Source organism: Tiliqua scincoides, chromosome 7, assembly GCF_035046505.1.
Source record: "Tiliqua scincoides isolate rTilSci1 chromosome 7, rTilSci1.hap2, whole genome shotgun sequence".
In the NCBI taxonomy this organism is placed as follows: Eukaryota; Metazoa; Chordata; class Lepidosauria; order Squamata; family Scincidae; genus Tiliqua; species Tiliqua scincoides.
In genome coordinates this window covers 25,705,497-25,732,256 of record NC_089827.1, presented here as the reverse complement: position 1 = coordinate 25,732,256, position 26,760 = coordinate 25,705,497, and the positions used below count along the sequence as shown (strand labels likewise).

Sequence of the window (26,760 nt, the reverse complement as noted above, 5' to 3'; positions counted from 1 at the left end):
TCATCCAGCTCTCTTCTGCTGCCAAAACAGCAGTAATCGAGTAATTTGAGTTAGAGGAATGGATAATGACTAAGGATTTAAGCAAAAATGGCCCAGATTTCATGCTAAATCCCAAAGCTCCTTAGATCATGTACATGAAAGCATAATTTCCCTGCCTGAGACAATTTCATTTAATGCAGTTCAAGTAGTACCACATGTTCAGTAGTTCTGCTGAAGACAACAGGTGTTCAAAATATCAAACAACTGAGAGTTTGCTATTATTTCATAGAGGTGGTGAACAGATTTCTGCCAGTTATTGCCCTTGAAACAGGAAAATATCCTTTTTCCAAACAGTCTTTTCAGATTTAAAATGGGATGCTTGATGTGTGTGCTTATTCTAAATTATTATAAATTATTGCTGGTGTTTCTTAGCTCGAAATCGACATGGCAGTCTGCTTTTGCTTACTAGTGCCAGATAATTTCCAGCTATTTCACATTTTCATTCTCATACATTGCTGCATTTTAGCAAGACTAAATGCTTTGAGTTACTATAACGTGCAATGGGATTACTCCTAATTAAGATATTTAAAGGCAGTTCCTTAGGGATTTTTTCAGCCAGAATTTTTAATTGCACAGTTTAGGGCTGAGGAGGATCACACGAGAGTTTTAAAGCTCAGCTGCCATGAGATATTAGCATGGTTCATTAGCAAAATAGTCTCTGCCTCTCACTCACAAAGCCAGAGTTCTCCCCATAGCTATGTCCCTGAACTTCTGAACACGATCATTCATAGCCCATCTGTGGAAGGTGACTCACAATAATGATAGATTAATGACTGAATTGAGTATACATGTACTCAGGGAAGAGAGAAAATGTTCTAGCAGAAATTTGAGTGAGGTATGATCTCTCTAAATGTAAAGATACATTTTTATCTCTCAAAATTGGCCGATAGTTGGGATGGTATTTTCTGTTTGATATGTGTCTTGCAGGGCTGTGCATGAGCTTAGAATTCAAAAGGTAGTTTCGATCTGCTGGATTTGGGAGATCAGCTGCAGGAGCAGTCACAATCCCAGCACCTGCACCTGGTTATTTTTCAAACTATATATCCCTAGTAAAGACTTTATTACCAGGACCCAAATGAATGAATACTGATCACCATTACTGTATGATAACTGCAGTGAGCATCTGTATAATATGGAGGTCTGATATAGTTGCCACATTGCATTCTGGGTAATTCAACTTTTTCCTATAACTTGAAGTGGATGAATATAATAATAATAATAATAATATACAGTATTTATATACCGCCTTTCTTGGTCTTTATTCAAGACTTTATTCAAGGCGGTTTACATAGGCAAGCTTATTAAATCCACGCAGGGATTTTTACAAATTGAAAGAAGGTTCTTTCTTTCAAGAACCACTACATTCAAGGTGTTACACTCCGATCTGGTTTAACATTCTGGCCTCCATCCTCCCACGCTCCGAGCAGATGGAACAGCTCAGCTGCAGCTTGCTAGCTGCTTCAAGGTCGCACGGTGCCGGTGGCCTCGAACTGGTGACCTTGTGGATGTTAATCTTCAGGCAAATGGAGGCTCTACCCTCTAGACCAGACCTCCTGGATGAAAATGGTTTTATTTTTTTCCACAGATTTTGGTGTTGTCAAAGTGAGAAGTGCAGAAAACGGTGTTATGTGTTTTTATTCTAAGGGCACATTTTTATAAATTGTAATTATAAATGCTTTTAAAGTGTACTAGGTAAGTGATATGGGGTGGTATAGTGTCAGTAGATGCAGCCACATGCATGCAGAGGTGTGCATATTAAGAGAATTTAATTTATTAAATTAAGTTTAATAAAGAAATAAATAATTCTCTTAATTATGCATATTAAGATAATATGTAGAGATGTTCAAGAATGGGTGTTTTTTTTGCAGATTTTGGGTTTTTTTGTTTTGTTTTATACAAAAATGAGAAGTGCAGAAAGCAGCGTTATGTGTTTTTATTTTATCACTGAAAAAACCCACATCAACCCATAACATTAGCAGTGCACTGAGGAAAATGTGGTGCTGCCAGGCATCCTGTCTTTGTTCTTGTCTTGCCCCCGTATGCTATAGCAAGTACATCTTACAATATTGCCCCAGAATAGAAGGATCATGGGGAGTGAATTGTCATACCTGTTGGAATCAGCCTGCTGCTGGGAAGGTCTCTTTGTAGACCAGACAGATGAACTATTTATAAAATAGTTTAAAAATATAAGAAGATCATTTGCTCTTTTGTGGTCTTACAGTTGTGAAACACCAGTTTAGGATGCCCAGCCTGTGCCCTTGACATCAAAGAGAAAAAAGTAACTGGTGGTTATAAGTTACTAAGTTCATTAGTTTTCAGTAGTATAAAACAGTCCCATTCAGTTGAGCTTGCTGTCATTAAAATACTTTCTTACTAAGTTACTAAGCTCATTAGTTTTCAGTAGTATAAAACAGTCCCATTCAGTTGAGCTTGCTGTCATGAAAAGGCACCTTCTTTTTGAAAGTATGTATTGTCTGCATAAGATGTGAATGAAAAGAAAATGTTTCACCATGTTCCAGACTCCTGCACCCTTGCAAGATTATTATTGACTTATTTCACACATGAAACATCGTCATCTTGATGCCCTTCTTTGATCCACAAACTGAAAATTCTCCATTTATTCTGTGCGGTCCTTTACACACTCTTCTGTACATGCATATTGTACTATGTCCACTATTGATTTTCTCTTATTAGAAAATAGGCAGGACTCTTTAATTTGTGTATGTATCCTTGACAAGACAGGCTGTCATGGCACAAAATCGTCCTGATGACATGTCCTGTGTTGGGTTAATGAACAATTGACCTAATGGTTTCTATTCCTTTTCATGAGTAATTGAGACTGATGGGAAGGGTTCACTGTGGAGCCTTTTGTTGCATAGCAAATCCAGAGGTTTAAGACTGAAAAAATAACATAGCAAACTCTCTTTAAGAGCTGTGAGGTTTATACATTTTATTTGCAATATTTAAAACTTTATTATACTATTATTTGTTTTGGAGGTATAGTAGTCATTTAAAAATGTATTTTTAAGAAATTAAAGCACTTGTGGGTTTTTTCCTACTATGTTCTCTTCTTAATAAGCTAAGTGATTGTTTCAGAACATAAAGCCCAAACTAGGCCCTGTAGATGAATATGGCTTAATCTTTGTGTATGAAGGGCTTGGAATGGAGACATGTTCTCTTCCTGAACAAATATCCCTGTGCTGAGCTTTTTCTACTGATACTTTCACAAAGAAATGTGGAGTTCCGTAAGACAAAATGTTGAGTTCCTTAACACAAATTACCTCTTGTTGCTGTAGAGATTCTATAGTCATTAAGTTGTAAGCCACTGATGTGCTATGTCAGAGCAACAATGTGGAGCATGTACTAAACACCATGAAGTCATTTAACGTATGGAAATTGGGGAATCAATTTAGTCATTACTTGCTTTCACTTTGGAATTTTCCTGGGATTTGGATGCTTGACTTGCCACTTTTTGATGTGCACTCATTGTATTAGTCTTAACAGCATGAGGCTACAGTAGAAGCAAAGAATCTGTGACCCCTGTTGCAAAAGAGGCAGGCTGTTGCAAAGTCCCAAAGGCAATCAAAAACTTTCCAGGTCAAGGTTGCAGACAATAAAATGTGAGAAGTCCAGCAAGGCCTCTAGCCCCCATCTGGCTCATGACTTGTTTCAACATGACGTTGAAGCTCTAATCCCATTACTGCTTGGGATATTGATTCTTTGGCCAAAACTACATGTTGTGTCAAACAGGTTCCCTGCTAACTGGGCTAAGAGACACCTTTTAAGACATTGTAGCAGGGGGAGAACAACTGCTCCTGTTCATCCCAGTATAGCATTTTTTCAGTGGCTGTTTATGTCTTGACCTTGTCCTCTGCTTGGATCTTGACTTTGGAGGTGGGAGGAACAGTTAGGTCAGTAGAACCAGACCCAAAACCAGGCCCAGGCTAGAGCCTGCACCTGAACCTGAGCCTGCAAGTCAGAAGTTTCCCAAACTGGAGATCATAAAACCAGAGACCTCAGATCTGGAAACCCTAGAGTCAACACACCCAGAGCCAGAACCCATTCCTAGAACATCAATACCAGACATTGCCCAGGAAGAATGCTTGCAAAATTACAAGTTAGAGCAGTGGTTCTCACACATTTAGCCACCAGGACCTGGCCACCACTGTCAAGAAAATCCCTGTAAAAGAGCCATTGTTCATCCTTGGCGATTTCAATGCTAGAGTTGGTGCTGATAACAGTTCATGGCCCACTTGCTTAGGTCAGTTTGGCACTGGGAGGATGAACGAAAATGGCCAACGCCTGCTAGAGTTTTGCTGTCATCACGGTCTCTGTGTCAGCAACACGTTCTTCAACACAAAGCCCCAACATAGAGTCTCTTGGAGACATCCAAGATCAAAGCACTGGCACCAGCTCGACCTGATCCTCACCAGACGCTCCAGCCTTCCCAGCATCAAGATCACACGCAGTTATCATGGTGCTGCCTGCGACACTGACCACTCCCTGGTGTGCAGCAGAGTGAAACTGCAAGCAAAGCAACTGTATCACACGAAAAAGGAAGGAAGACCTCGCATTGATACCAGCAAGACCTGGGATCAGAGAAAAGTGGAGGAATTTGCACAAGCGCTTGAGGAATCTCTTCCAGGCCCGGCCGACGCAAACGCATCCAACAGATGGGAACATTTCAAGAATACCGTTTACAACACCACCTTGTCCATATTCGGCAAGAAGACCAAGAAGGCGGCAGACTGGTTTGAAGCCCACTCTGAGGAGTTGACACCAGTCATTGAGGAAAAGAGGAGAGCTCAAGCAGCATACAAGGCCTGTCCCAGTGAGCGCAACCTGCAGGTCCTCCGAACTGCTCGCAGCAAAGTCCAACAGACTGCCAGGAGATGTGCTAACGACTACTGGCTCCAGCTCTGTTCCGAGATACAGATAGCAGCTGACACGGGCAACATCAAGGGGATGTATGATGGTATCAAGCAGGCCCTAGGTCCAACACAGAGGAAAATTGCCCCTCTGAAGTCTGCCACAGGCGAGGTCATCCAGGATCGGGCGCAGCAGATGGAACGCTGGGTGCAGCACTACTCTGAGCTATATTCCAGAGAAAATGTAGTCACCGAAGAAGCACTGAACAACATTGAGTGCCTGCCTGTGCTGGAAGAGCTTGACAGTGAACCAACCCTAGAAGAACTTCACGTGGCCCTGGACTCCCTTGCCTTTGGCAAGGCACCTGGAAAATTCAGCATCCCTGCTGAAGTCCTAAAATGCTGCAAAGAGATCATCGTCACTGAGCTGCATGAAATCCTCTGTCTCTGCTGGAGAGAAGGTGGAGTACCTCAAGACATGAGGGATGCAAACATCATCACGCTGTACAAGAACAAAGGTGACAGGGGTGACTGCAACAACTACCGCGGCATCTCTCTCCTTAGCGTTGTAGGAAAGCTGTTTGCCCGAGTTGTACTAAAGAGGCTCCAGGTACTTGCAGAGAGCGTCTATCCAGAATCGCAGTGTGGATTCCGAGCCAACAGGTCCACCACTGATATGGTATTCTCCCTTAGACAACTGCAGGAGAAATGCAGGGAACAACGACAGCCACTCTTTATAGCCTTCATAGATCTCACAAAGGCTTTCGACCTGGTCAGCAGAGACGGCCTCTTCAAGATTCTCCCAAGATTGGATGTCCACCCAGGCTCCTCAGCATCATCAGATCTTTCCACAAGGACATGAAGGGCACTGTTGTCTTCGATGGCTCCACATCAGACCCTTTTGACATCCGAAGCGGAGTGAAGCAGGGCTGTGTTCTTGCACCAACCTTGTTTGGGATTTTCTTCACTGTCCTGCTGAAGCAGGCCTTTGGAACTGCAACAGAAGGCATCTATCTCCGGACCAGATCAGACGGAAAGCTCTTCAACCTCTCCAGACTGAGAGCAAAATCCAAAGTCCAGCTGAAATGTCTGCGTGACTTCCTCTTTGCCGACGATGCAGCTGTCACTACCCACTCTGCCAAAGATCTCCAGCAGCTCATGGATCGTTTTAGCAAGGCCTGCCAAGATTTTGGACTGACAATCAGCCTGAAGAAAACACAGGTCATGGTTCAGGATGTGGACTCACCTCCCTGCATTACAATCTCTGAGCATGAACTGGAGGTTGTCCATGACTTTGTGTACCTTGGCTCAACGATCTCCGACACTCTTTCTCTCGATACCGAGCTAAACAAGCGCATCGGTAAAGCAGCTACCACGTTTTCCAGACTCACAAAGAGAGTCTGGTCCAACAAGAAGCTGACGGAACATACCAAGATCCAGGTCTACAGAGCTTGCGTCCTGAGTACACTTCTGTACTGCAGCGAGTCATGGACTCTTCGCTCACAATAGGAGAGGAAACTGAGCGCTTTCCACATGCGCTGCCTCCGACGCATCCTCGGCATCACCTGGCAGGACAAAGTTCCAAACAACACAGTCCTGGAACGTGCTGGAATCCCTAGCATGTATTCACTGCTGAAACAGAGACGCCTGCGTTGGCTTGGTCATGTCGTGAGAATGGATGATGGCCGGATCCCAAAGGATCTCCTCTATGGAGAACTCGTGCAAGGAAAGCGCCCTACAGGTAGACCACAGCTGCGATACAAGGACATCTGCAAGAGGGATCTGAAGGCCTTAGGGATGGACCTCAACAAGTGGGAAACCCTGGCCTCTGAGCAGCCCGCTTGGAGGCAGGCTGTGCAGCATGGCCTTTCCCAGTTTGAAGAGACACTTGGCCAACAGTCTGAGGCTAAGAGGCAAAGAAGAAAGGCCCATAGCCAGGGAGACAGACCAGGGACAGACTGCACTTGCTCCCGGTGTGGAAGGGATTGTCACTCCCGGATTGGCCTTTTCAGCCACACTAGACGCTGTGCCAGAACCACCTTTCAGAGCGCGATACCATAGTCTTTCGAGACTGAAGGTTGCCAATACAAGCCACCGGGACTCACTTTTTAGAATGAGAGTCTGTCAGGACCCACCGGAAGCAATGTCATTACCGGAAGTGACATCATCAAGCAGGTAAATTTTTAACAATCCTAGGCTGCAATCCTCCCCACACTTATCCAGGAGTAAGTCCCATTGACTATCATTATTAAAAGAACATACAGTACATAGTAGCTTGTTAAAAGTACAGATCTGCAATATTTCCCCAAATGCATATCATAGTAGGATCAAGGCGAATATATTAAAAATATATTAAATATATTAAAAATAAAATATTGAAATGAATGGGGACCCACCTGAAATTGGCCCATGACCCACCTAGTGGGTCCTGATCCACAGTTTGAGAAACACTGAGCTAGAGGGCTATCCTCTTCCTGAAGACATCGAGGCAGAACCTGTAGACATTTCAGATCTCATTCCTTCTCTGGCCCTTGAAGGCAGTGGTTTACTTGGAGGTCTCCAAGGCTCAGTGCATGGTCTGACAATTGTTAATGGAGCTCACAGTGTTGGGGCAGTATTGACATTGTTTCACCAGGTTTACCATCTCCCTCTTCTGTTCAGAATTTTAACATACCTGTGATGGGGCAGCAGCTTATCTATCCAGACCCAAAGATAGCAGCAAAGGCGTTCAGAGTCTTTCTAAGACATTATTTCACATAAAAAATCTTATTTTGAAAAAGGTTTTTTAAACAATTTTTAAAAAACTGTCCAACACACTCTGTGTTCTCTATAAGGGGAGAGACAGGAGGGTCTGAGAGAGAATACAGGATATGCTAGCATATCATATCATGGTACAGGGTTGGGCTGTTAGTGAGAGAAACATAAAATCAAATGTAATCATTGAGGTCGCCAAATGAACAGAAGCAGTTGCCTACCCATATACGAAGAAGTGACATACTACTGATTTTTGTTTGTTTGTTTTTGGTTTGTTTTTGAGTGTTTGAACAATCTTCTTGCATTCTCATGTGTGTCCAGTTCTTCTTCCAAGATTTGTTTCCCCATCAGTACAAGGGAGAGCAGTACAGAAGCCCGCCCTTTGTTTAGTTCATTGAATCACTTGCAGTCACTCTCAAGAGATTTCCAGAGAATCATGGGATCGCAGTCCATCCTAACAAACATAAAATTGCTGTCTTCACATATGACATCCTACTTATCTTAGTAAAACACAGACTTCCATTTGATACAATGGACTGCTGGTAATATATCTGCTTTCAATAAACATGACATAATCAAAGGCTAGTCCCTTAGTCACCTACCAATGAGAGTCTAATTAAGTGCCTGTACTAGTTGTCCCAGAGGCATTCAAGTACCTGGAAGTGTAAATCTCATATAATTTAGTTGTGTTAAGAATAAATGATGTAGCTATATGAAGAATAAAGCATGTGTACACCCTCTCTTAAAAAGTCTCCTTAAGTAGTTTAACCACAGCATTTAATTCTGTGCTTGCCTGAATAATCACTGTAATAAAAAATGCTTTTTATTCGAAGTTGTATTCCCTGCATATTCTTTTACTATTTAATAGTGTTTTCAAGTTGTACTTCTTTAATAGAGCAAGAAGCTAGGTTGTCAGAATTTCTTATAGTTGAAATGGATCTAAGGTCAACACCTTGAGATTCTGAAACAGAATACCTGGTCACCCTGAAGTTTCAGGCAAGTGTAGGTGATTCTGGAGTACTGTTCCTCTGCCTAACCTTCTAACATATCTAACCATGATATGGAACAAGGGTCCCCCAATACAATCAGGAGAATAACAGCCCCATCCTGAGTTGCCCGGCACATAGATGACCACGTTGCCCAGTACCAAATGGCTGCTACTGCATCCTAGGCACGCCAAGCAGCTGCCGGCATCTCCTTGGGGGAAGGGGACATTTGTCTCCTTCCCCCAGGTAAGCATACAGGCCCTGCGATGGGGATGCTCAAGTTTGTGCCAGCTATTTTGCTGGCGCAGAGTTGGGAGTCGAACCAGAAGACCCAATATGGAGTGGGATATGGTGGAGCAGAGTTCTGTCGGTTCCATCCCCCATCTGCCCCACTCCCTCACTCTGCCCCACTCTTCTCTGCCCACAATGCCTCCCCTTGCCCCAGTAGACCTCGCTGTCGGCCGAAGGACTTCCCTTGCTCTGGGCAGCATAAATCAAGCTTCTGGCTGGTGCTGGCCTCTGGGCTTAGCATGGATTGGCGCCGAACCAGCACTTACACTCAGATTGGTGTGGGTCTGGCACTTGGAGCTCAGGATTGGGCTCTAAATCACAAATTTGGGGGGTTGATGGTGGCTTTTTGTGTGGTATTCAAGCACTTGGAGATGTAAATATATAATGTCTACTAGATCATCCCTATCTGCATGTTTGGTGATATCCAGTAGACATATTTTGAAAAATCTCTCACCAGTGTTTCCTGAGAAAAGTTAGGCATCATGGAATGAAACAGCTGGTCACTTTATGGATTTGCAACAAGTTAAACCCCAGGAAACAGAGGGCAGGAATAAATGAACAGTTTTCACAATAGAAGGAAATATTCTCCCCTATTTCCTAAGAATCTGAACTGGGGTGGGTGCTAATTAATTTGTTTACAAACAGTCTGAAATAAAGAGTAAGTAATGGGTTAGTCAAGTTTTATAAGACTCCAGATTGTTACGGATGATGAAGGTTCAAGCAGGCTATTGCCACTGACATTTTGGTGACATTATTATAGAATAATAAATGTGTCCGTGAGCATAATCTTACCTCATTCCTACCTCAGACTAGCCTTGATCATTATTCAGGAGCAATAGGCTAAAGCTAGTTAATCCAATTTGAAAAGAAAGGCAACTTCAAGTAGTCATTCCAATGATTTCATTAAAACAGGGGTCTTTACAATGTTTAAAATCAACTGATTCAAAACAGAATGCAGTTATAATAAAAGATCTTGGAATTTCTGAGTACTAAATATGTAGAAAATGGCAACAGATGTCATTTAGTAAAAGTGACTGTAAAGATGGCATCTACATATTTTTCTTTTTTCATTTGTTTTTAATACAGTAAAGAGAAAACAGCCATGTCAGTAAAAATAAACTACTGACAGTTGCTAGTCAATTTATTTTCAAGAATATAATTGAGAATGCATCATACCCTTGTTTGTGCAACATTAATTAATCGCAGGCCTCTTGCCTTTGTGTTCACACAGAGATGTTGGAACATATTGTACATGTTTTTAAGAGTTTAAAAGTTTATTTTTAACACCATTAACCATTTTTTGTTTTAAAAGATGATGAAGTTTGGGAGTGTAAAAAGATGTCATCACAGATTCTGGTTTCTCTCTTGAGGTATATTTTTAGACCTACAAATAAGTGAAGAAATTAAGTGGGCAATGTTTCACTTCTCTTCTTGTATCATCAGTTCACATAGGTGAATATTTCTAAGCCTAATCATTATTTTTGAAACAGGCATGTTTTTGAATGGGTATGTTTCAGATGGCTGACATGTCATATATTACAGCAACCTAGGAGACACCCATTGCTAAGCATCAGCTTGATGAAAGAAATTAGCCTTAGGTTCATTTTCCACAAAAGATCATCTTCACCTCCTGAACAAAAGAACTAAACTCTGAACCTTTGGAGTGAATGGCAAAATTACTTGCTTTTTTTAAATAACTGCTTGATGAGAAAATGGAGAAGGTGGCATGTTCCTGATCAGTGGCAGACCTCCCCAACACTGCGCCGGGGCAAAGGTCCGCGATGGTGCCCCACGGGCTGTCGTTGCCCCCCTGTGCGAAAATCCCCCCACACACAAGATGCAATCAGGAGTGGCATCTTGATAACTGTAAAGACAAATGGAGAAAGTGGACCCCTGTGGGATTTGCAACAGGAGTGGGAAGGAGAGCCTGTTTGCTCACTTTTCTTCATTGCAGCTTCTTTCTGTCATGTAATGATAATTCTGCTTTACTGCTTTCAACTCTGAAAAGTTACTATCTGTGGGCTGGTTCAGATGATATGTGACATCTCATATGTGCCATATGTTCCAACCAGTTTTACCCACCACACAATGAGGGGTATGAACATGTGAACAAGCATTCCTACTCCTGACACACTGTTCCATAGCCTTGTCATCATGTGATGTGGAGGAGCTGGGAGGCATGTTGTCCAGACGGGCTCAAACTGGGATTGGGATTGGGTGATCCTTTGGCCCCTTTAAAATATGGGATTGGGGCAGGGTGATCCTTTGGCCCCTTTAAAATAAGAAGCCATTATGCCAGGACTAATAACGCTGGTGTAATATATTAATGATTCTGTACACTCCGGCAGTAGAATGACAACAGCTGTTGCAACACTGACCGTCACTCAAACAGTGCCCCAGAAAACTCTACTACCAACAATTTATCATAATCAATTCATTTTATTTATATCCCTTGCTGATTACACCCTTATACTAGCCATGTACATAAAGTACAACTTAGCAGGCAGTGATAGCCAAAACAAACATATGCTCTAGCCCAGCAAGTACACCACCTCCACACACAATGCATGACCAGGAGGATGGAAAGCTATATTAGTGATGGTGAGTATCCCCATGCCACCTGAATCCCCCCACAGTTTTGCTGCCCCTGCATGTGCATGTGTGCCTCCCTGTAGATCATCGGGAGGGCTGGTGAGTTAGCAGGCAGGAAATAACAGGCAGGTAGCAGGAGAAAAGGAGCAAGGAAGCACCCCTGTACTAATAAAGAGGGGAGATAGCCACCTTTACTCCCTTCCCTTTACTTACCGGAGCTCAGTTTGCAGTTCCCTCTTCCACACAACTTCTGTTTTGAATAAATGAGCATCATGTGCTGGGTTCCTAGCGCATGCTGCTTCTGTTCATTTGAAATAGAAATGGATGAATCTCCTGGGCCCAGCCCAGGTCCCATGGGTCTCCTCTAGAGCAGGGGTCTCCTTAAAAGCAGGGGAGCTGAGTAAGTACTGCCAGAATCCTGCCCCCATGCAAGGGGTCTCCCTGGGAGTAGGGGCTGGGGTCACATGGCCGGAAGGGATGGAACAGGTGGAGCCAGCTGCTGAGCTCATAAGGCGCTCAGCAGCTGTGGGAAGAGGTCACACTCCCTGGGCTCTGGCTTTGGGAGGGTGGCTAGGGGAAGCAACCCCTGGCCCTAAAGCTTTACCTGGCCTTGAAAGGGTTGGAAAGGCCCCTTGTCAGGGTGACCGGTCCCTAGACTCTAGGGGGTGACCATCAGCAGATCCTTTGGGGGATTTCTGGCCCCAAGGAAGAGGGAAGGCCCCAGAAATTGGGCATGTGAAGGGTGTCTGGGGGGTCCAGTGGACAACCCAGCTGCCATCAACGGCTGTCCCATACCAAGGGAAACTGCAACCAGCCTCTTGGGCTAGCAAGGCCTGCCAGCAGCAGCATGCAGCCACGTTGCTGGCCAAGGCAGCAGATCCAGCCAGAAGTGCAGAGACCCTGAAGGCTTGCTGTTGTTCCTCCCGATGCTTCTGCCCAATATTTCTTGGGGGGCAGTGGTCCTCCAACCTGGGACACTGCTGCCGCATGATGCCTCAGAGGGGATGTCACCCCATGTATTTCAGCCTACTGAGACTGAGGCACTTCCTGTGCTAAAGACTAATACCCTGGGTCTTGTGAAGTAATAAGACCCCAATGAATGTAAAATCCATAACCTGATTAAACTGTTTTCATAGACTCTCTTCACTGGCTCCTCGCCTCCTTCCACGTTGGGGTAAGTCAGCTGCCACCTGTGCTGGCTTGTCAGAAGCTCCACCCTTTGGCCCTGCCCAGGAAATGGATGCTACAATGCCCCACTCCCTTTCCTTAGTGTACCTTGTTACGAAGTTCCTAACACCTCACCTTTCATCTGGCCCAACTGCTGCATGGATCATCTGACTAGTGCTGATAGCAGTGATGCTGGTGATGGCAGTATTGGGTGGGGGTGGGGGGAGTTGGGTATATATTTTGTTTGTGGGATCTCCCACAAATCCACTCTTGCTTTTGTTCAGTAGTAAGGCTATGGGCAAGATGTAAAATGTGTCACAGGCAGAGTTTTCTCCATGTGTTTAAGGGTGACTTCAGATTCCCCCTGCACACACGACTGATTGTGTAACAGTGAATGTTAATGCAAGGGTGAGGCTTTGCTGGAAAGGAAAGACATGACATGTTGCTCTGTCAGCAATATAGTCTCATAACACTTAATCCTTTTTTTGTTTGTTCTGCATCTTATTGTTACTGATGACAATTTTAATGATTTGCTTTCAACTTCAGCTTTGAACTATTAATTTTTTGGATTCTACATTATGTTTATAGTTCCCAAGACAATCCAACATTCTAGAGGTTAGGGCCAGTGCAGAGTTAAGTGCACTAAAGCCCATTTTTTTCTGGGATAAAGGATATCATATATGCAAGGGAGTCTTTAGATGTTTACCTTAGAAAGTGTGGTGCATGACATTTCGCTTTTGCTTTAACATTACTTGTGTGTGCTTTTTGAATTGGGGTGTTTAGTAATTTACTATGTCTTCCCTTGGGAAATCTACAGCAGATTATGCTCCACTGCTGTGATTTATCATTTCCACATTATTTCTGAGTCAGAAAGCATGCATTATTATTTATTTTCCTTCAGCAACAGATCACAGCAAATTTCATCATCAATCAAAGAATTTTAAAATATGGAAAACTGATAATAGTGGCAAGGACATGGTCAGAAGTGAATGTCTCTGAACGATAATTTATTGCTTGACTGTGTTATAACAATTTTAATTTTATTGCTCTTTGCAGGGTCAGGTTCATGTCGCTTTAGTTACTCAGATCCCAACATCATTGTGTCCTACTCAAAGAATAATTCCACAGATTGGATTCAACTGGAGAAAATTAGGTCTGTTCCTCGCTTTACTGCGCTGTTAACAAATTCTTGTCCTTGGTTTTAAAATAAATTGGGGACGGTGTTTTCTTTTTAAAATCTTAATTACTTTATAAAATATATGTTCCAGGTGAGAACGACCTGAGTAGCTTTGTAAAGAGTGACTGTAGCTGAATGCACGTAGGATTTGAGGAGAGTAGCAAAGGCTATGAAACATTATGATTCTATTAAAGATATATTGCATAGTGTGATAGTACAACACCTTGAATTAGAGCCTTACAGATTCATCCATTCAGTTCAGTCAGTGGAGAGAAATACTTCACATTTACATACTTTTGCGAGCACAGGTCTGTTACCTTCACTGAAGAGAAAGTAGAAACCTTTGTGGACAGGGAGCTCCATTTTCATTCCACCCACAAATGATATGTGTGTACATCAGTCTCACATCGGTTTGTTAGATTTTTGCACAAAACCCTCCCAGTTTGTCCCAAGCTCTGTAAAGGTACATAGCTGCCTTTTTGGAACCAAGTGACCTCTTTTCCTTGAGAATGGAGTGGAAGTAGGCACTTTCAGACCTGTGTGTGAAGGGTGGGAATCAAAGCAGACCACTGTACTTGGCACTGTTTGACTACCATCTGCTTGCCTGTGAAGTCATTCCCTGGTAGATTTTTCAAGATAGTAAGTCCTATGTTAGGAATACTTCCCTCCTGCAGAAGAATGGAATGAGGAAATTTATATTTCCATTATATTCTTAGATATTACTCTTTTAATTGAAGATTCATTGTGCTGCACATTTCATCAGCAATTTGAATCAATCCAGTGTGGGAATCAAAAGCTGTTGGATGATTCAAAAAATCCTGTAATTAAGTGCAGCCTCTAAAACTGCTGCTTTTACCATCTTTACCAACCCCTGTGCTCCATCAAAAAGGGGAGCTATATGCCTTGTTTTATTACATTCCCAAAGCAGGAGTGGTTTGCATTTTCGCACCACTTTTAATCTTCAATGGGAGCAATGATTTTCAACATGGCAGCTAGATACTTTGAATAGTATAGACTGCATTCAGTAAGATAATAGTTTATAGCAGCGTTTCTCAAACTTCGAGGGAGCTCTACTCCCTCAGTAAGTCCTTGTGGGGGAGGGGCTAGGGCAGCAAAGGGATCTCCCAGGATTGCTTTGCTGAGTGGGGGTGAGGGGAGTGCTTTGTACTTACATTTAACTAGATAGGACTGCTGGAGTCTGCAGGAAGTGTGGGGAGCCCTGCGCAGCCCTCTGCAGCACTCTCCCCTTCCCCCAACCCTTAAAGGGATGGGGAAACGGTTACACGAACTGGAGGGTTGTGACCTACCAGTTTGAGAACCAGTGGTTTATAATTTCATTTGATAATACAATATGGTGGTACAGTCGTGGTCTTGAACACCTGTTGTTCCTTTCTATGGGACATACACAGGGGGCCGGTCCCCTGGATTACACACACAGGTATAGTGATGTTCAAGGTCACAGTACTGTGGTTGCGCTACTTGAGTTCATTTCCATGAACCTCTTACTGGATTGCTTCCTGCAGAATTGTGCCCTATGGTCTATCTGTCTGCTTTGTCTTCACAATATAAAATTGCCAGCTAATAGCAGCCTACTGCTCAGAATAAGGCGTGAATTGCAAAACTGCTATTTAATACTACTGATTTGTTATTGATTGGTAACACACTGTAGGTGATTGATTTTAAAGTATGAAGTCTGTATTAAGGAATCTGCTCTTAATTCTGTTTGTCAATATCTCACAGAGCTCCTTCCAATGTCAGCACCATCATCCACATTCTGTATCTTCCTCAAGAAGCAAAAGGAGAAAATATTCAGTTTCAATGGAAACAGGAATATGTACATGCTGGTGATGTGTATGAAGCCTGCTGGGCATTGGACAATATTCTGATCATAAATGCAGCTCACAGACAAATTGTTTTAGAAGATAATCTTGATCCTGCAGACACTGGCAACTGGCTGTTCTTCCCTGGAGCCACCATTAAGGTTTGTTTAATTTCAGTTTCTAATTTGCAAACATCTTAATAATACCGTATTTGGTTCTCTGAATCTATTAACAGTCTTTTTTGGAATAAGATGCAAGACAACAAAGATAAGTTCTCCCTCTAATTATTTCACTTGGTCAGATACATTTTCCATTCATTTTTTTTTTTACATTTATATATAGGAGCTATGTCAAAGGTCATCCAGCAGAAAATGTCTCAAGTGTGTCTGTTTAGCAAAATAGGCCTGGATTGTTGAAGTGAATGCAGATCTCTCTGCTTTGTGTTTTGAAATCATCCTTCACTGCCTAAATGGAATAAAGCTGTTAATTACAGTTTTCCCATTAGTTTTTTCTCCATCAGTTTAGCAGTGACTCTGTAATATTACTTTTACATTACCTAGTCTTCCTCAGGGATATATCAAGTATGTTGTAGCTGCAATCAGTCTATTTATTTTGCATAATTCTGAAGGGTTTTCTCAATAGGACTTCAATTACTGAACGTAGTGGAACCTCATTTTCTCCCCGTTATGCAAACCTTTGAAACCATCTTGCAAACCAGGCAACAAACGAGACTTGTTCTGAAGTCTTGTCAATGAAATAGATTTAGCAGGATAACCACTTTGCTCCATTGATACTCTACACTCCATCACTGCCTTCAGTATTTCTGTAGCTAGGAGGAGGGTTGGTACGCATTGGGTTGCAAACTCTTGGAATAAAAAGGTTTCATATCTAGCTAGTCTCGGGGTGGGGGGTAGAAACAAAGTTTAACCATTGGATGAGGGTGGATTCTAGATGTGGAGTTCAGCTCAAATGTTTCTTAAGGCAGCAGTAGGCTGAGTTCATGGCCCATACCTATCTAAATCCCTGCATGGCGATGTTGTGGTACTGGCATGGCTACCACATTATCCTTCAGGGGATTTTTAGCTGCAAGAGGTCTCCTTGGTTTAAGGGTAAGCAGCTGCTGTAGGTAGGTTTGAACCTGTGCCAGCTCAATCACTAGTGTAAGTCTGTGTTCTGCGAAAGCTCATCAGGCCTGAGTATTATTGTATTGGCAACCTTCAGTCTCGAAAGACTATGGTATCGCGCTCTGAAAGGTGGTTCTGGCACAGCGTCTAGTGTGGCTGAAAAGGCCAATCCGGGAGTGACAATCCCTTCCACACCGGGAGCAAGTGCAGTCTGTCCCTGGTCTGTCTCCCTGGCTATGGGCCTTCCTTCTTTGCCTCTTAGCCTCAGACTGTTGGCAAAGTGTCTCTTCAAAGGCCTGAGTAGAGGGTCGATATTCAGTGTGTGCTGCCACCGCTGATCCCACCCCCTCCTCCATGCCCTTGTCACTGACCAGTTCCATCCATCCTGCCCTGTTCAAGCCCCTCCCTGCCTACCTCCAACCCTTTACATGGGTTTACCTACTCCAGCAGGTCTCTATGGATACGCCAGCATGCGGGATGTGGCTCCAGCCTCTCTGCCAGCGAGCCTGCAGCACACGTCGGTGGAGGATGCTTTGCAATTGCTGTAAAATAGCCTCCACTAGTGCAAAACTAGGTAAACCAGTGGGGGAGGGGGATAGAATTGGATTGTCAGTCTTGCACAGTCTACTTTTTAAACTAGATTTCCTATGGTTCACCAATGTGTTTGAAGTTTATAAAGCAAGACTGCATACTCGGGATCACTTTACATTCAAGGCATAACTGATCTGTTTTAAGTAATTCAGACATTATTAGTAATAATCCAGACTAGCAGACATTTGGTGGTCTACCAAAAATTGACAAGTTGTCCATGATCTACCTTCTGTTCATCCCTTATCTAAGTTATACAGCTATATAACTGGCAAGAGCAAAAACACAGCCTTACCCTTGTTTTTCTATCTGCTGGTTCAGAAGCCCTCTGTCCACCTGTCTTATGGCTTGTATTCTGATTACTTGGCAACTCTGTTAGTACTTCAGTTGAAAAGCCCAAACTTGCCACACTCATCTGTTGTTTCAGCTCTAGCCCTCTACATGTATTTCTGGTTCAATGGGTTGCTGGGCATGGTCTCCATCTTTGGGATACTACTTTGCTTGGCTTTACCTGGGTTGTGCTCCTAATGAACAAATACAGGTTGAGACTCATTATTCCTTTCAAGATGGCAAAAAACGAACTATAGCAAACCAATTTAAAAACAAAGTCCCTTTCTTCCAGTTATTTAAAAACAGCCTTGATGACCTGTAATGCACACAGAGGCCATCAGTCTCTCTCCAGGGGCTTAGGCTTCACTAGGAGGCAGCAATCCCTCCCAGGAGCCCCAGCAAGGGGGAAAGAATAGAGGTGATAATTGCTGCCATTTAGCCTTCTTTCACATGCTCAGGGGGAAGGGAGCAGTGAAGCCTGCAGAGAGAATGGTTGATGGATTGTCAGCTTCTCTGGCATTATTAAACAATGGGTTTTCTTTAATTTAAAGGTCCCTTCTCATCACCTTGATCTGTGGGTACTTAGGTTATACCTGTAATCACTTGTATGACTGTCTCTCTGCAACAGTAAAAAGCAGTTTTTCAAACTGTGATTTAAAAGGGGTGCATTTTTTCCCTTCTCCAGGGATCATCACATTCCTTCTCATTTACAGGGGCCATTTGTGTTGAGTCAAATCCATGTATAACAAGGCTGGACTTGTATATATTTTTTGTTAAGGCTTTTTAGGAGTAATCCATAAACATTTTAGAAACTAAACAAACAAGACAGACTTAAAAAAACTTATCGCAAGCAGTGTGATATATTTATTCCCCTAAAAACAAGGTGTGTGTATATAAAAAAAAGCCTGTTGATCCCATTAAGTATTTTACATACGGAAAAAGGGAAAAACATATGATTGTATACACCCACACATACAAAACACAAAAACCAGGTCTTGTCAAGATTCATTAATGATCTTGGTAATGTTTGGGCAAGTTTGCAGGAAACAGATGTGGCCAGCAATGCAATGTGGTGGGCCTCTTCTTTTTTTCATATAAAATTCCTCATATTATGGTCCCTGCAATAGCACTGCAGCAGTATGCAGCATAGAAGGACATTCTATGCAAAACTTGTAGGCATAAGGGAACAAACATTGCCCTACTTTGAGGAGGCCTCCATGACTGCCGTCCAACTGCAGGATGCAGCACATGCCCCACTAGCACAGCTATGCCAGTGCTGGAAAGTTGGTTAGGATTGTGCCCTTAACAAATTATGGATAGAATGTTGTGGCAAGCATTTAAAACTGTGTAAACAAAATGGAAACATTCACCACATGAAGCTGTGAAATCCTGTCTTTCTATCCTTGTTGTTTCATTGGTTAATCCCTCCATAATTCCTTTTATTTTTTGCACTGCATTTTCATCTCTGTTATGGCATATTCATAAGAGAGAAAGATCCCTAACCCAGAGTATAAATGTATAACAAGCAGAACTTAGCTTTGTTTGGTTCAATTGCTCTTGTTTAGTAGTTGCATGCAACACTGACTAAAGCTTATAGCAAAAATGGGTGAATTAGAGATTAGATGTGTTCTAAAAGTATCATAAAATGTTTGTCAAAATTCCCTTTCAAAACCCACAGAATAAAAAGCATGCATATGCCAGATAGGATAGTGGATTAACTAACCTTTCATCTCTCTAAGCCCGCATACGGTTTTAGATGATAAATTAAATGAGTTTGTCAATCTAATCCCCATCTGACATTTGTCCACATTACACCTGGTGCAGTATGGAGCTGGCCTGTTTTCATTTAGCAGTGTTTCCTACAGATATTTCATACCAGTATAGCTTCCTCCAATGCTGATGTTTCATTCCCCTTGATACTCCCAGTGCCATTTAAACCAGAACTGGAAAACTGGCCCCTTACACTGTAAGTAACTACATCCAGTGGTCCTTGACAAGGATAAGTGTATGAAAGACGGGTGTGTTCAAAATGTTCAGAGAGTGCTGGTTTTTAGAAGGGAAATAAGCTGAGTGCATAAAGACAAACATTTCAGAGTTTATTTTTAAAATGTTTTGTTATAATCTATTATTTCAAAAACGTTTCCCTTAATTATATTGTTATGTGTTACTAGGGCTTGGCACAAATTTTGCAGAGAACATTTGTTATCACCACTACATTTCCCATTTCAAGATCTTGTGCTTTGTATTCATGCATGTTCTCAGTAAGGGACCTGCTCTCATTGCGCCCTGGGGCAGATCCGTGACATGCTGCCCCCCTCACTTGCCACCACCCAGGATTCTCACCAAGGCTCACGGAGCCTCACATGGTGCACCACCTGACTTGAAAACTAGAAGTATTGCTTAAGAGCCCGTGGGAAGCCTCAGAACGCTTTCCGTACCCTACTAAGCACCAGCAGAACTTTGGAACAGCTCTGATGGGCAGGTGGGGTGGGGTGGCAGGTGGAGGCAACAGCAGCAGAGGCGTGGTGAGGCCAGCACTTGGGGCTTTTGTCCTTCCTGCCCCCACCCTAGGTCCGCCACTGCAGGTTCTGGAGATTATCATCTCCCAGTCCAAAGATTTAAAGCTACATTTACATACCCCATTCCGTAAAGAGGTATTATTTTTGAGTGTGCAGTTAGTAATGATAATGTTTCTCAACTCTCATTCTGAAATATGAATTGTCCTCTTCCATCCTGATTGAGCACGAGTGAAGTGAAGATAAAATCTACAGAGACCAGTTTACAGGGGATGCAGGTACAACACTGGTACAGGGAGGAACAGAAAGCAGGGAACAAAGCTGGTGCAATGCTGCAGGACTGGAATTGCTCCTAGGAACAGCAGGAGGTTGATCTGACAAAAGTCTAAAACCCAAATGGGGAACTGCACCTTCTGAGGGAAACACATGTTTCCCAACCTGTATTTCTCTCCTAATATGGGAGAGGACACATTTTCAGGGAAGAATCAGTGGGCAAGAGATAGAACTAATTCTTTCTTGCCCAGCGGTTCTTCTGTGAAACTCCCCCACCCTGCACACCAGTTGTTTTAAAACTGTAAGGCAACCTGGCTTCAAGAGTGGAGGGGGGGAAACACCCTTGGGGTATTTACAGGGGAGAGTCTGCAAGTGTGGGAGGAGTTAACCTTTCCTCACATGCACCTAGCAAGTTCTCTCAGTGGTGGACCTGAGGCGGGGCAAGGGAGGCAAATCCCCCAGATGCTGTGCTCACCACATGCTTGTTGCGCTGCCGCTGCCCTGCCTGCCCATCCGAGTCATTCGACGGGCAGGCAAGGCTCCATGTGGTGCTCGGTAGGACAAGAAACCTTTCTGTTCCAGAATACTTCCAGTTTCATCAGGAAAGGCTTCTCGTGCGAGGCTCTGTGAGCCTCGGTACATTTCCTGTGGGGGGTGGTATTTTGGGGGGATGACATGTCACAGTCCTGCTCTGGGGCACAATGAAGGCAGGTCTGCTACTGAGTGTTCTTGCTTCTCTTTTGCAGCTTCTCTTTTGCAAATGCAGGTTTGGGAACAAGTAATTCCCATGTAGTTAGTTCTGCCCACAATCTTCATACTCCCAAGCCAGACCTGATGACAGCAAGTTTGATCCCTGAAGAGAATCCCTGCAAAGGATTTAAAAGGTGGTGCTGTAACTTAGGACAATGTACTATAGTTAATGGCCTCAAGTTACATTTTCTGCCTTTTCCACAGAGGCAGAAGCACAGACAGTGAACATTTTCTTTTATTGAACTTATATATAACAGGTTTCACTTAAGTAGTGAACATCAGAGATCATAACCCAAAACAAAACAGGGAAGGAATGCCTATCCAAAATATTATGCAGTGGGCTTGTGGTCTATCATGCATGCAAAAGCAGTTTTGTTGTAATACAAAAGAAAGATAAAACATATGTACATTTATGAAGAATACATTTGGTTTTCTGAAATACTTGCAATAAGCTGTTTATTCTCTGTGGTAATCCCAGTGTAATCTACATATTGTTACTGTGTACACCTTTTGTTACAGGATTCCCAGTGTAATCCACTTTTTGTTACATAAGGCAGCTGTTTTTTCCTTTCTGGTTTTTAGCCTATAACTTTTGATAGAATAGAGATATTTCAATGTGATTCGTTTCATTGCATTCTGCAGGAAGTTATGCATTAAATTATATGTAACAAAATGGTCTTATTTGAAAATACCAATATTTTAAAGATTGGGAAGTGGCCTCTCTCACCCCCTGCAGTCTGGCACCGGGGATCTACTCCCCCTAGGTCTCCCCATTTGTACACCACTGCTCCAGAGGCATCTAGTTGTCCACTGTGGGAAAGAGAATATTGGACTAGTGTTTCTCAAGCAGTGGTACTTAAGGTGCTGTCTAGTTGTACTCGTGGGAACCCCAGACCCCTGCTACCTGGCATCTATCTTACATGGAACAACCAATAAAAATATTAATTTACTTTGTGCAGAGTAGTTTCTAATCCTGACATGGTGTTTCTCCTGCTGTTTTAATTATTTATTTGGAGTATTTTTGTATTCTGCCTTCCACTTTAAAAATACCCAAGACTCTTTAATTTAAAAGATTTTAAAGATCACTCTTGAAATAACATAATTGTGAATCTACTCATACTCAAATCCATGTAACCACTTAATTCTGAATGATGACAATTACACCATTAAGTATCTTACTGCACATATATTAAGAGTTTATCAACATGGGATCCTTCCATCAATCTATCAGATTTAAAATCTAAAAATTCCAGGCACTAGCATATCTCATTCCCAGCAAGACACAATATCTAATTTATGACTCTGCAGAAAATGCCTGTTTAATTAATTTTCTCCATCCTAATTTTTCTTTCTTCCCCTTCTCATATCTAATCTGTTTGCATTGCCTAGGCTTTAATTAAAAAAAACAAAAACAACCCTCTCCTCTCCAAGGAGCTCTCTGAAGTGGCAAAAATAATCACTTAAAATATTACAGTCATTAAAAAATTGGCTGCTGTCAGAACAGTGTAGTTTCAGTTTGCCTACAGATGATAGTTTAGCTTCCTTTTAAAGTGCATTTTGCATTTGTATTTTATGCAACCAGCTAGCCTGGTTGTTAAAAAAATAAACTCTTCCAGCTGGGTGGGCTGAGTGACAACTCCTTAATGGAGGAAATTGATGACTCTCTGCTCATGCAAAGGTGCAGGCACACTGGGCAGATTTCTTTCCATCTGCCACCAGCCCTTTGCAAGCTGGCATTGCCCAAATGCCTGATATACTCATTCCAGTGTAACCAGAGTCGCCAAAAAATAAATTGTGAAGCTACAGCTGTCTGAACGAATCATCATGTCCATTAGGCCAGGGAGAAATACTAGAGAGAGGTGCCTCCATGTTCATCTTTGATGTTTTAAAAAGCCTAATTAAATGGTGGTACAGAAGCCTGCAAATGTTCTGAGAGCCCAGAGGTGAAGTCACTAACTAGGGAGTGAACTTGGGAAGATATGACCCACAGCCAAAGCTCAAAATCTATTAGACTGGGGAATTTAACACGGATGTTTCCTGTTGATGTGACTGATGGGCAAAACCGCATCACTTAGTTACACTGTGTTCTGTTTGTCAAGCAAAGAGAGACTATACTGCCAAGGGAAATAGGGGAAAAAAAAATACTTATTGACTCACAGTTATGAACCTAGAAAAGGCAGATAAAGGAGACTGAGATTTAATGCCTTTGATGTAATACATATTTTTCATTTGTAATGCATCTTTCATCCTGTAAAGGGGCTATTGTGCATTCTTCCAGTTTCATTTCCCGCCTGTGTTTTGATGAAAATTTAATCTGTCCCCTTGCACTGTAAAGCTACCATTCTTCTCTACTGCATACGTAAGGAGGGAAGCAAAATCTGTGGGTTGGGTAGGTCCATTGGTAATCTGTCCCAAGGTATACTTTGAACTGATCTGAGACCTTGATCAAGTCACTTTGCCTCTGTTCTCCCTGCCCTTCCCTGCTGCCGAGAGCACTTCATGCCTGTTAAAGTGGTAATTTTAGTGCCATCCCTGGGTCAGTTCACACAATCATTCATCCCGCAGCACCTGCCATTTTCAGTTATCCTGTGCCAGACTTAAAAGCCACACTCCCATTGGCTTGATGCCCGTGTGCTGAACAAACCATGGTTTGGCTTTTGTCACTGTCAGGGAAGGTGAGCCCACTAAAAGCCACAGCACAGGAAGTAGTGCCTACTGGTTAGTTGTCATGCAGTCTTTCCTGCTCTCTGCTTTCCCTTTTAACTGGGTCAGTAGCTTAATGGGAGGGGGGAGTCATTGTTCTATCCACTGCCATAATGCCAAACTATAGAGATGGGGCAGGGGGCATATGGGAAAAACAATCCCTTCCATGAGAGCATAGTAAGTACCCCAGAGATTCTTATTTAAAATCAGATCTCAGTAGCATTTGGGAGCAACCAGATATAACAACCCACTGAATTACCTTTGAACATAGATTATACACAGACAGAATCAAAATATAACCATTTAATTAAAACCCCAGAAAAAGGGAATTATACCAAATGGGGAAAGGGAGGTAGACAGAAGTAAAACAAGCAGGCTGATATAACAACAGGTATTTATATACCATCTTTCTGATCATTGGATTACTCCAGAGGTTCCCGAACTTTTCTGGCTCGTGGCTTCCCATTACAACACCTCACCTCAGTTACCCCCAAAATGGGGGTGAAGGTGTTCTAATTATACACTAGAAACAAAAAAAAGTTGCCAGCACTCTGAGGCTGCAATCCTAACCACACTTACCTGAGAGTAAGCCCCAGTGAACAAAATAGGACTTACTTCTGAGTAGACCTGGTTAGGATTGTGCCCTGAGTTTGTTAGCAGCACACCTGGAGGGTTTTGGAAAGGGAGGGGGGAAGTGATGAATTTGCTGGGGGAGGGGAAGACTTTTTGTTTTGTGTGTATCTGCTAATTGCAAACTGATGCAAACTGAGACCTAAAGACTGTTTGGCTGCAATCGTAAATTCACTTTCCTGGGAGTAAGTCCCATTGAACACAATAGGACTTACTTCTGAATAGACCTACCTAGGACTGTACCTTTTGTCTTACAATAGCAGCCAACAGAGTACCCCTCCCCCCAAAAGGAGGCAAGAGGGAAAAGGGGGATGGCTGAAAAGGAATGGGTATTTTTATTGTTTAATCAATTTTTGGAGACAAAGCCATCAAGAGTGGGTTTTTTTTTTCTTTTTGAAGGGGGAGGAAAAAGAGAAAGGTGAGGATCCTTGGTTAAGCTGACACAGACCTATGTCGGTCTTACTCAGAAGTAAGTCCCATTTGAATCAATGGGGCTTACTCCCAGGAAAGTGTGGAAAGTATTGCAGCCACACCGAGCAAGAATACAAAGTAGATGGGGGCTGCTCACACACATGCACCCCAACATGCAGATGCCACCCCTATTCCCCCCAGGCAAGACAGAGAAATGCAGTCTGGAGCATTTGGACACCCCCCCTACTGGCTCCCTCCCTCCCAAGCCGAGGAAAGCTCTGCGCTGCTCTCTCTAGGTCAGGCTTGCCTCCCAGTTTGAAGCCTGCCAGGAGGGCGCCCTCTGCTGATGAGATGCAGCACCTCTGCTGCTGCCCAGCCAGCCTTCTCTCCCTCCTCCCCCCACCATGTTTCACACACTCCCCACCTCATGCTACCCCACCCACCTCATTCACAGCTGCAGAAAAGCAGCAAGGCAGCACGTGCAGCTGAGCAGAGCAGCGCTATGGCCACCTCTCTCCCCAGATGCCTCACAACCCCCTGTCAGCTAGCCACGCCTCAGGACACACAGATTGAATGCCTCAGGATTACTCATTTGACTTTATTCAAGACTGTTTACACAGACAGGCTTACTCTAACCCCTGAGGGGGTTTTTACAATCACAAATAAGTTCTAGCTTTCAAGAACAATCTACAGTCCATGTGGATCTATCATGGTCTGGTGAAAGTCCTCTTGCTGAAAGTCCTCTCCCACTCTGATAGATGGCTCCTTCCCCCCCCCCCCACCCAAGGAAAGAGCTACTCGTAGATTTGACTTCCTTTGGCTCTCACCCAAAAGGGGTCGGTTTGGCTTGTCAGCTCTCAACGCTCACGGAGGCTTCTGGTGATCTTGAACTGACAACCTTAGGATGTTAGACTTAATGGCAGCTTTTCCCTCTAGACCAGACTTCTTGCCCTGTTCAGAAAGTGTCTGATCTTGGATGGATTGACACAAATAAATAGTTGACCAAATTAGGGCACAGTCCTAACCAGGTCTACTCACAAGTAAGTCCTAGTTTGTTTATTGGGGCTTACTCTCAGGAAAGTGTGGTTAGGATTGTAGCCTTAGATGCAATAACTGGTAAAACCCAGTAGAAGGAGCCAAGAGACAACTCAAGAGTGAAGCAAACAAAACTTCAAGGCTTGGTGAAGCTGGCTTGGAGTCAGCAATATACCAGTACTCCAGTAAACCTGGCGTGGAGTTGCCTGGAGAACCCAGAAACAATGTCATGATGTCACTTCTGGGTTCTCCCTGAAAAAGAAGGAAGTGACGGCTTTGCAATGTGCCTTTCATCACTTTCCTCCTCCTCTGGAGTCTCCAGAGGAGGAGGAAGCTGGCAACACACACTTTGTGAATTGGAAGAACAAGGCAATGATCTGATGAGTGCTTCCAGTCTGATCAATGTCACGTTTTCTGATGTGCAGTGGGCCTGCCACTGCCTTTGTCCTCTTCTCTACGCCTCCAGGGGAGGAGAAAGGTGGCAGCAGGCACGTTGCAAAACCACCACCCTATGTTTCCTTCCAACAAGGAAGAAGCAGCTTGACCCAGCTCCAAGCAGCTGCTTTATCACACACCTCCTTCTGGACCCCCTTCAGATGTGGGGGCCAGGAGGGGATGTGTGAAGAAGTGGCTGCTTGGAGCTGGGCAGAGTGTCTTCCTCACAAAGCAGTGGCGGCTGCCATCTTGGCCAGGCTGCCCCAGATAT

The 26,760-nt window shown here is 43.3% G+C and overlaps 1 protein-coding gene across 1 annotated transcript in view; it reads left to right on the top strand.

The window, feature by feature from the left end:
* RELN (reelin) overlaps positions 1–26,760 on the top strand; it is a 366,138-nt gene that overhangs the window by 170,335 nt on the left and 169,043 nt on the right. Inside the window, exons 9-10 of the mRNA XM_066633734.1 lie at positions 13,754–13,850; positions 15,615–15,855. Of these exons, the coding sequence (XP_066489831.1) occupies positions 13,754–13,850; positions 15,615–15,855 (338 nt within the window). The remainder of the gene's footprint in view (positions 1–13,753; positions 13,851–15,614; positions 15,856–26,760) is intronic.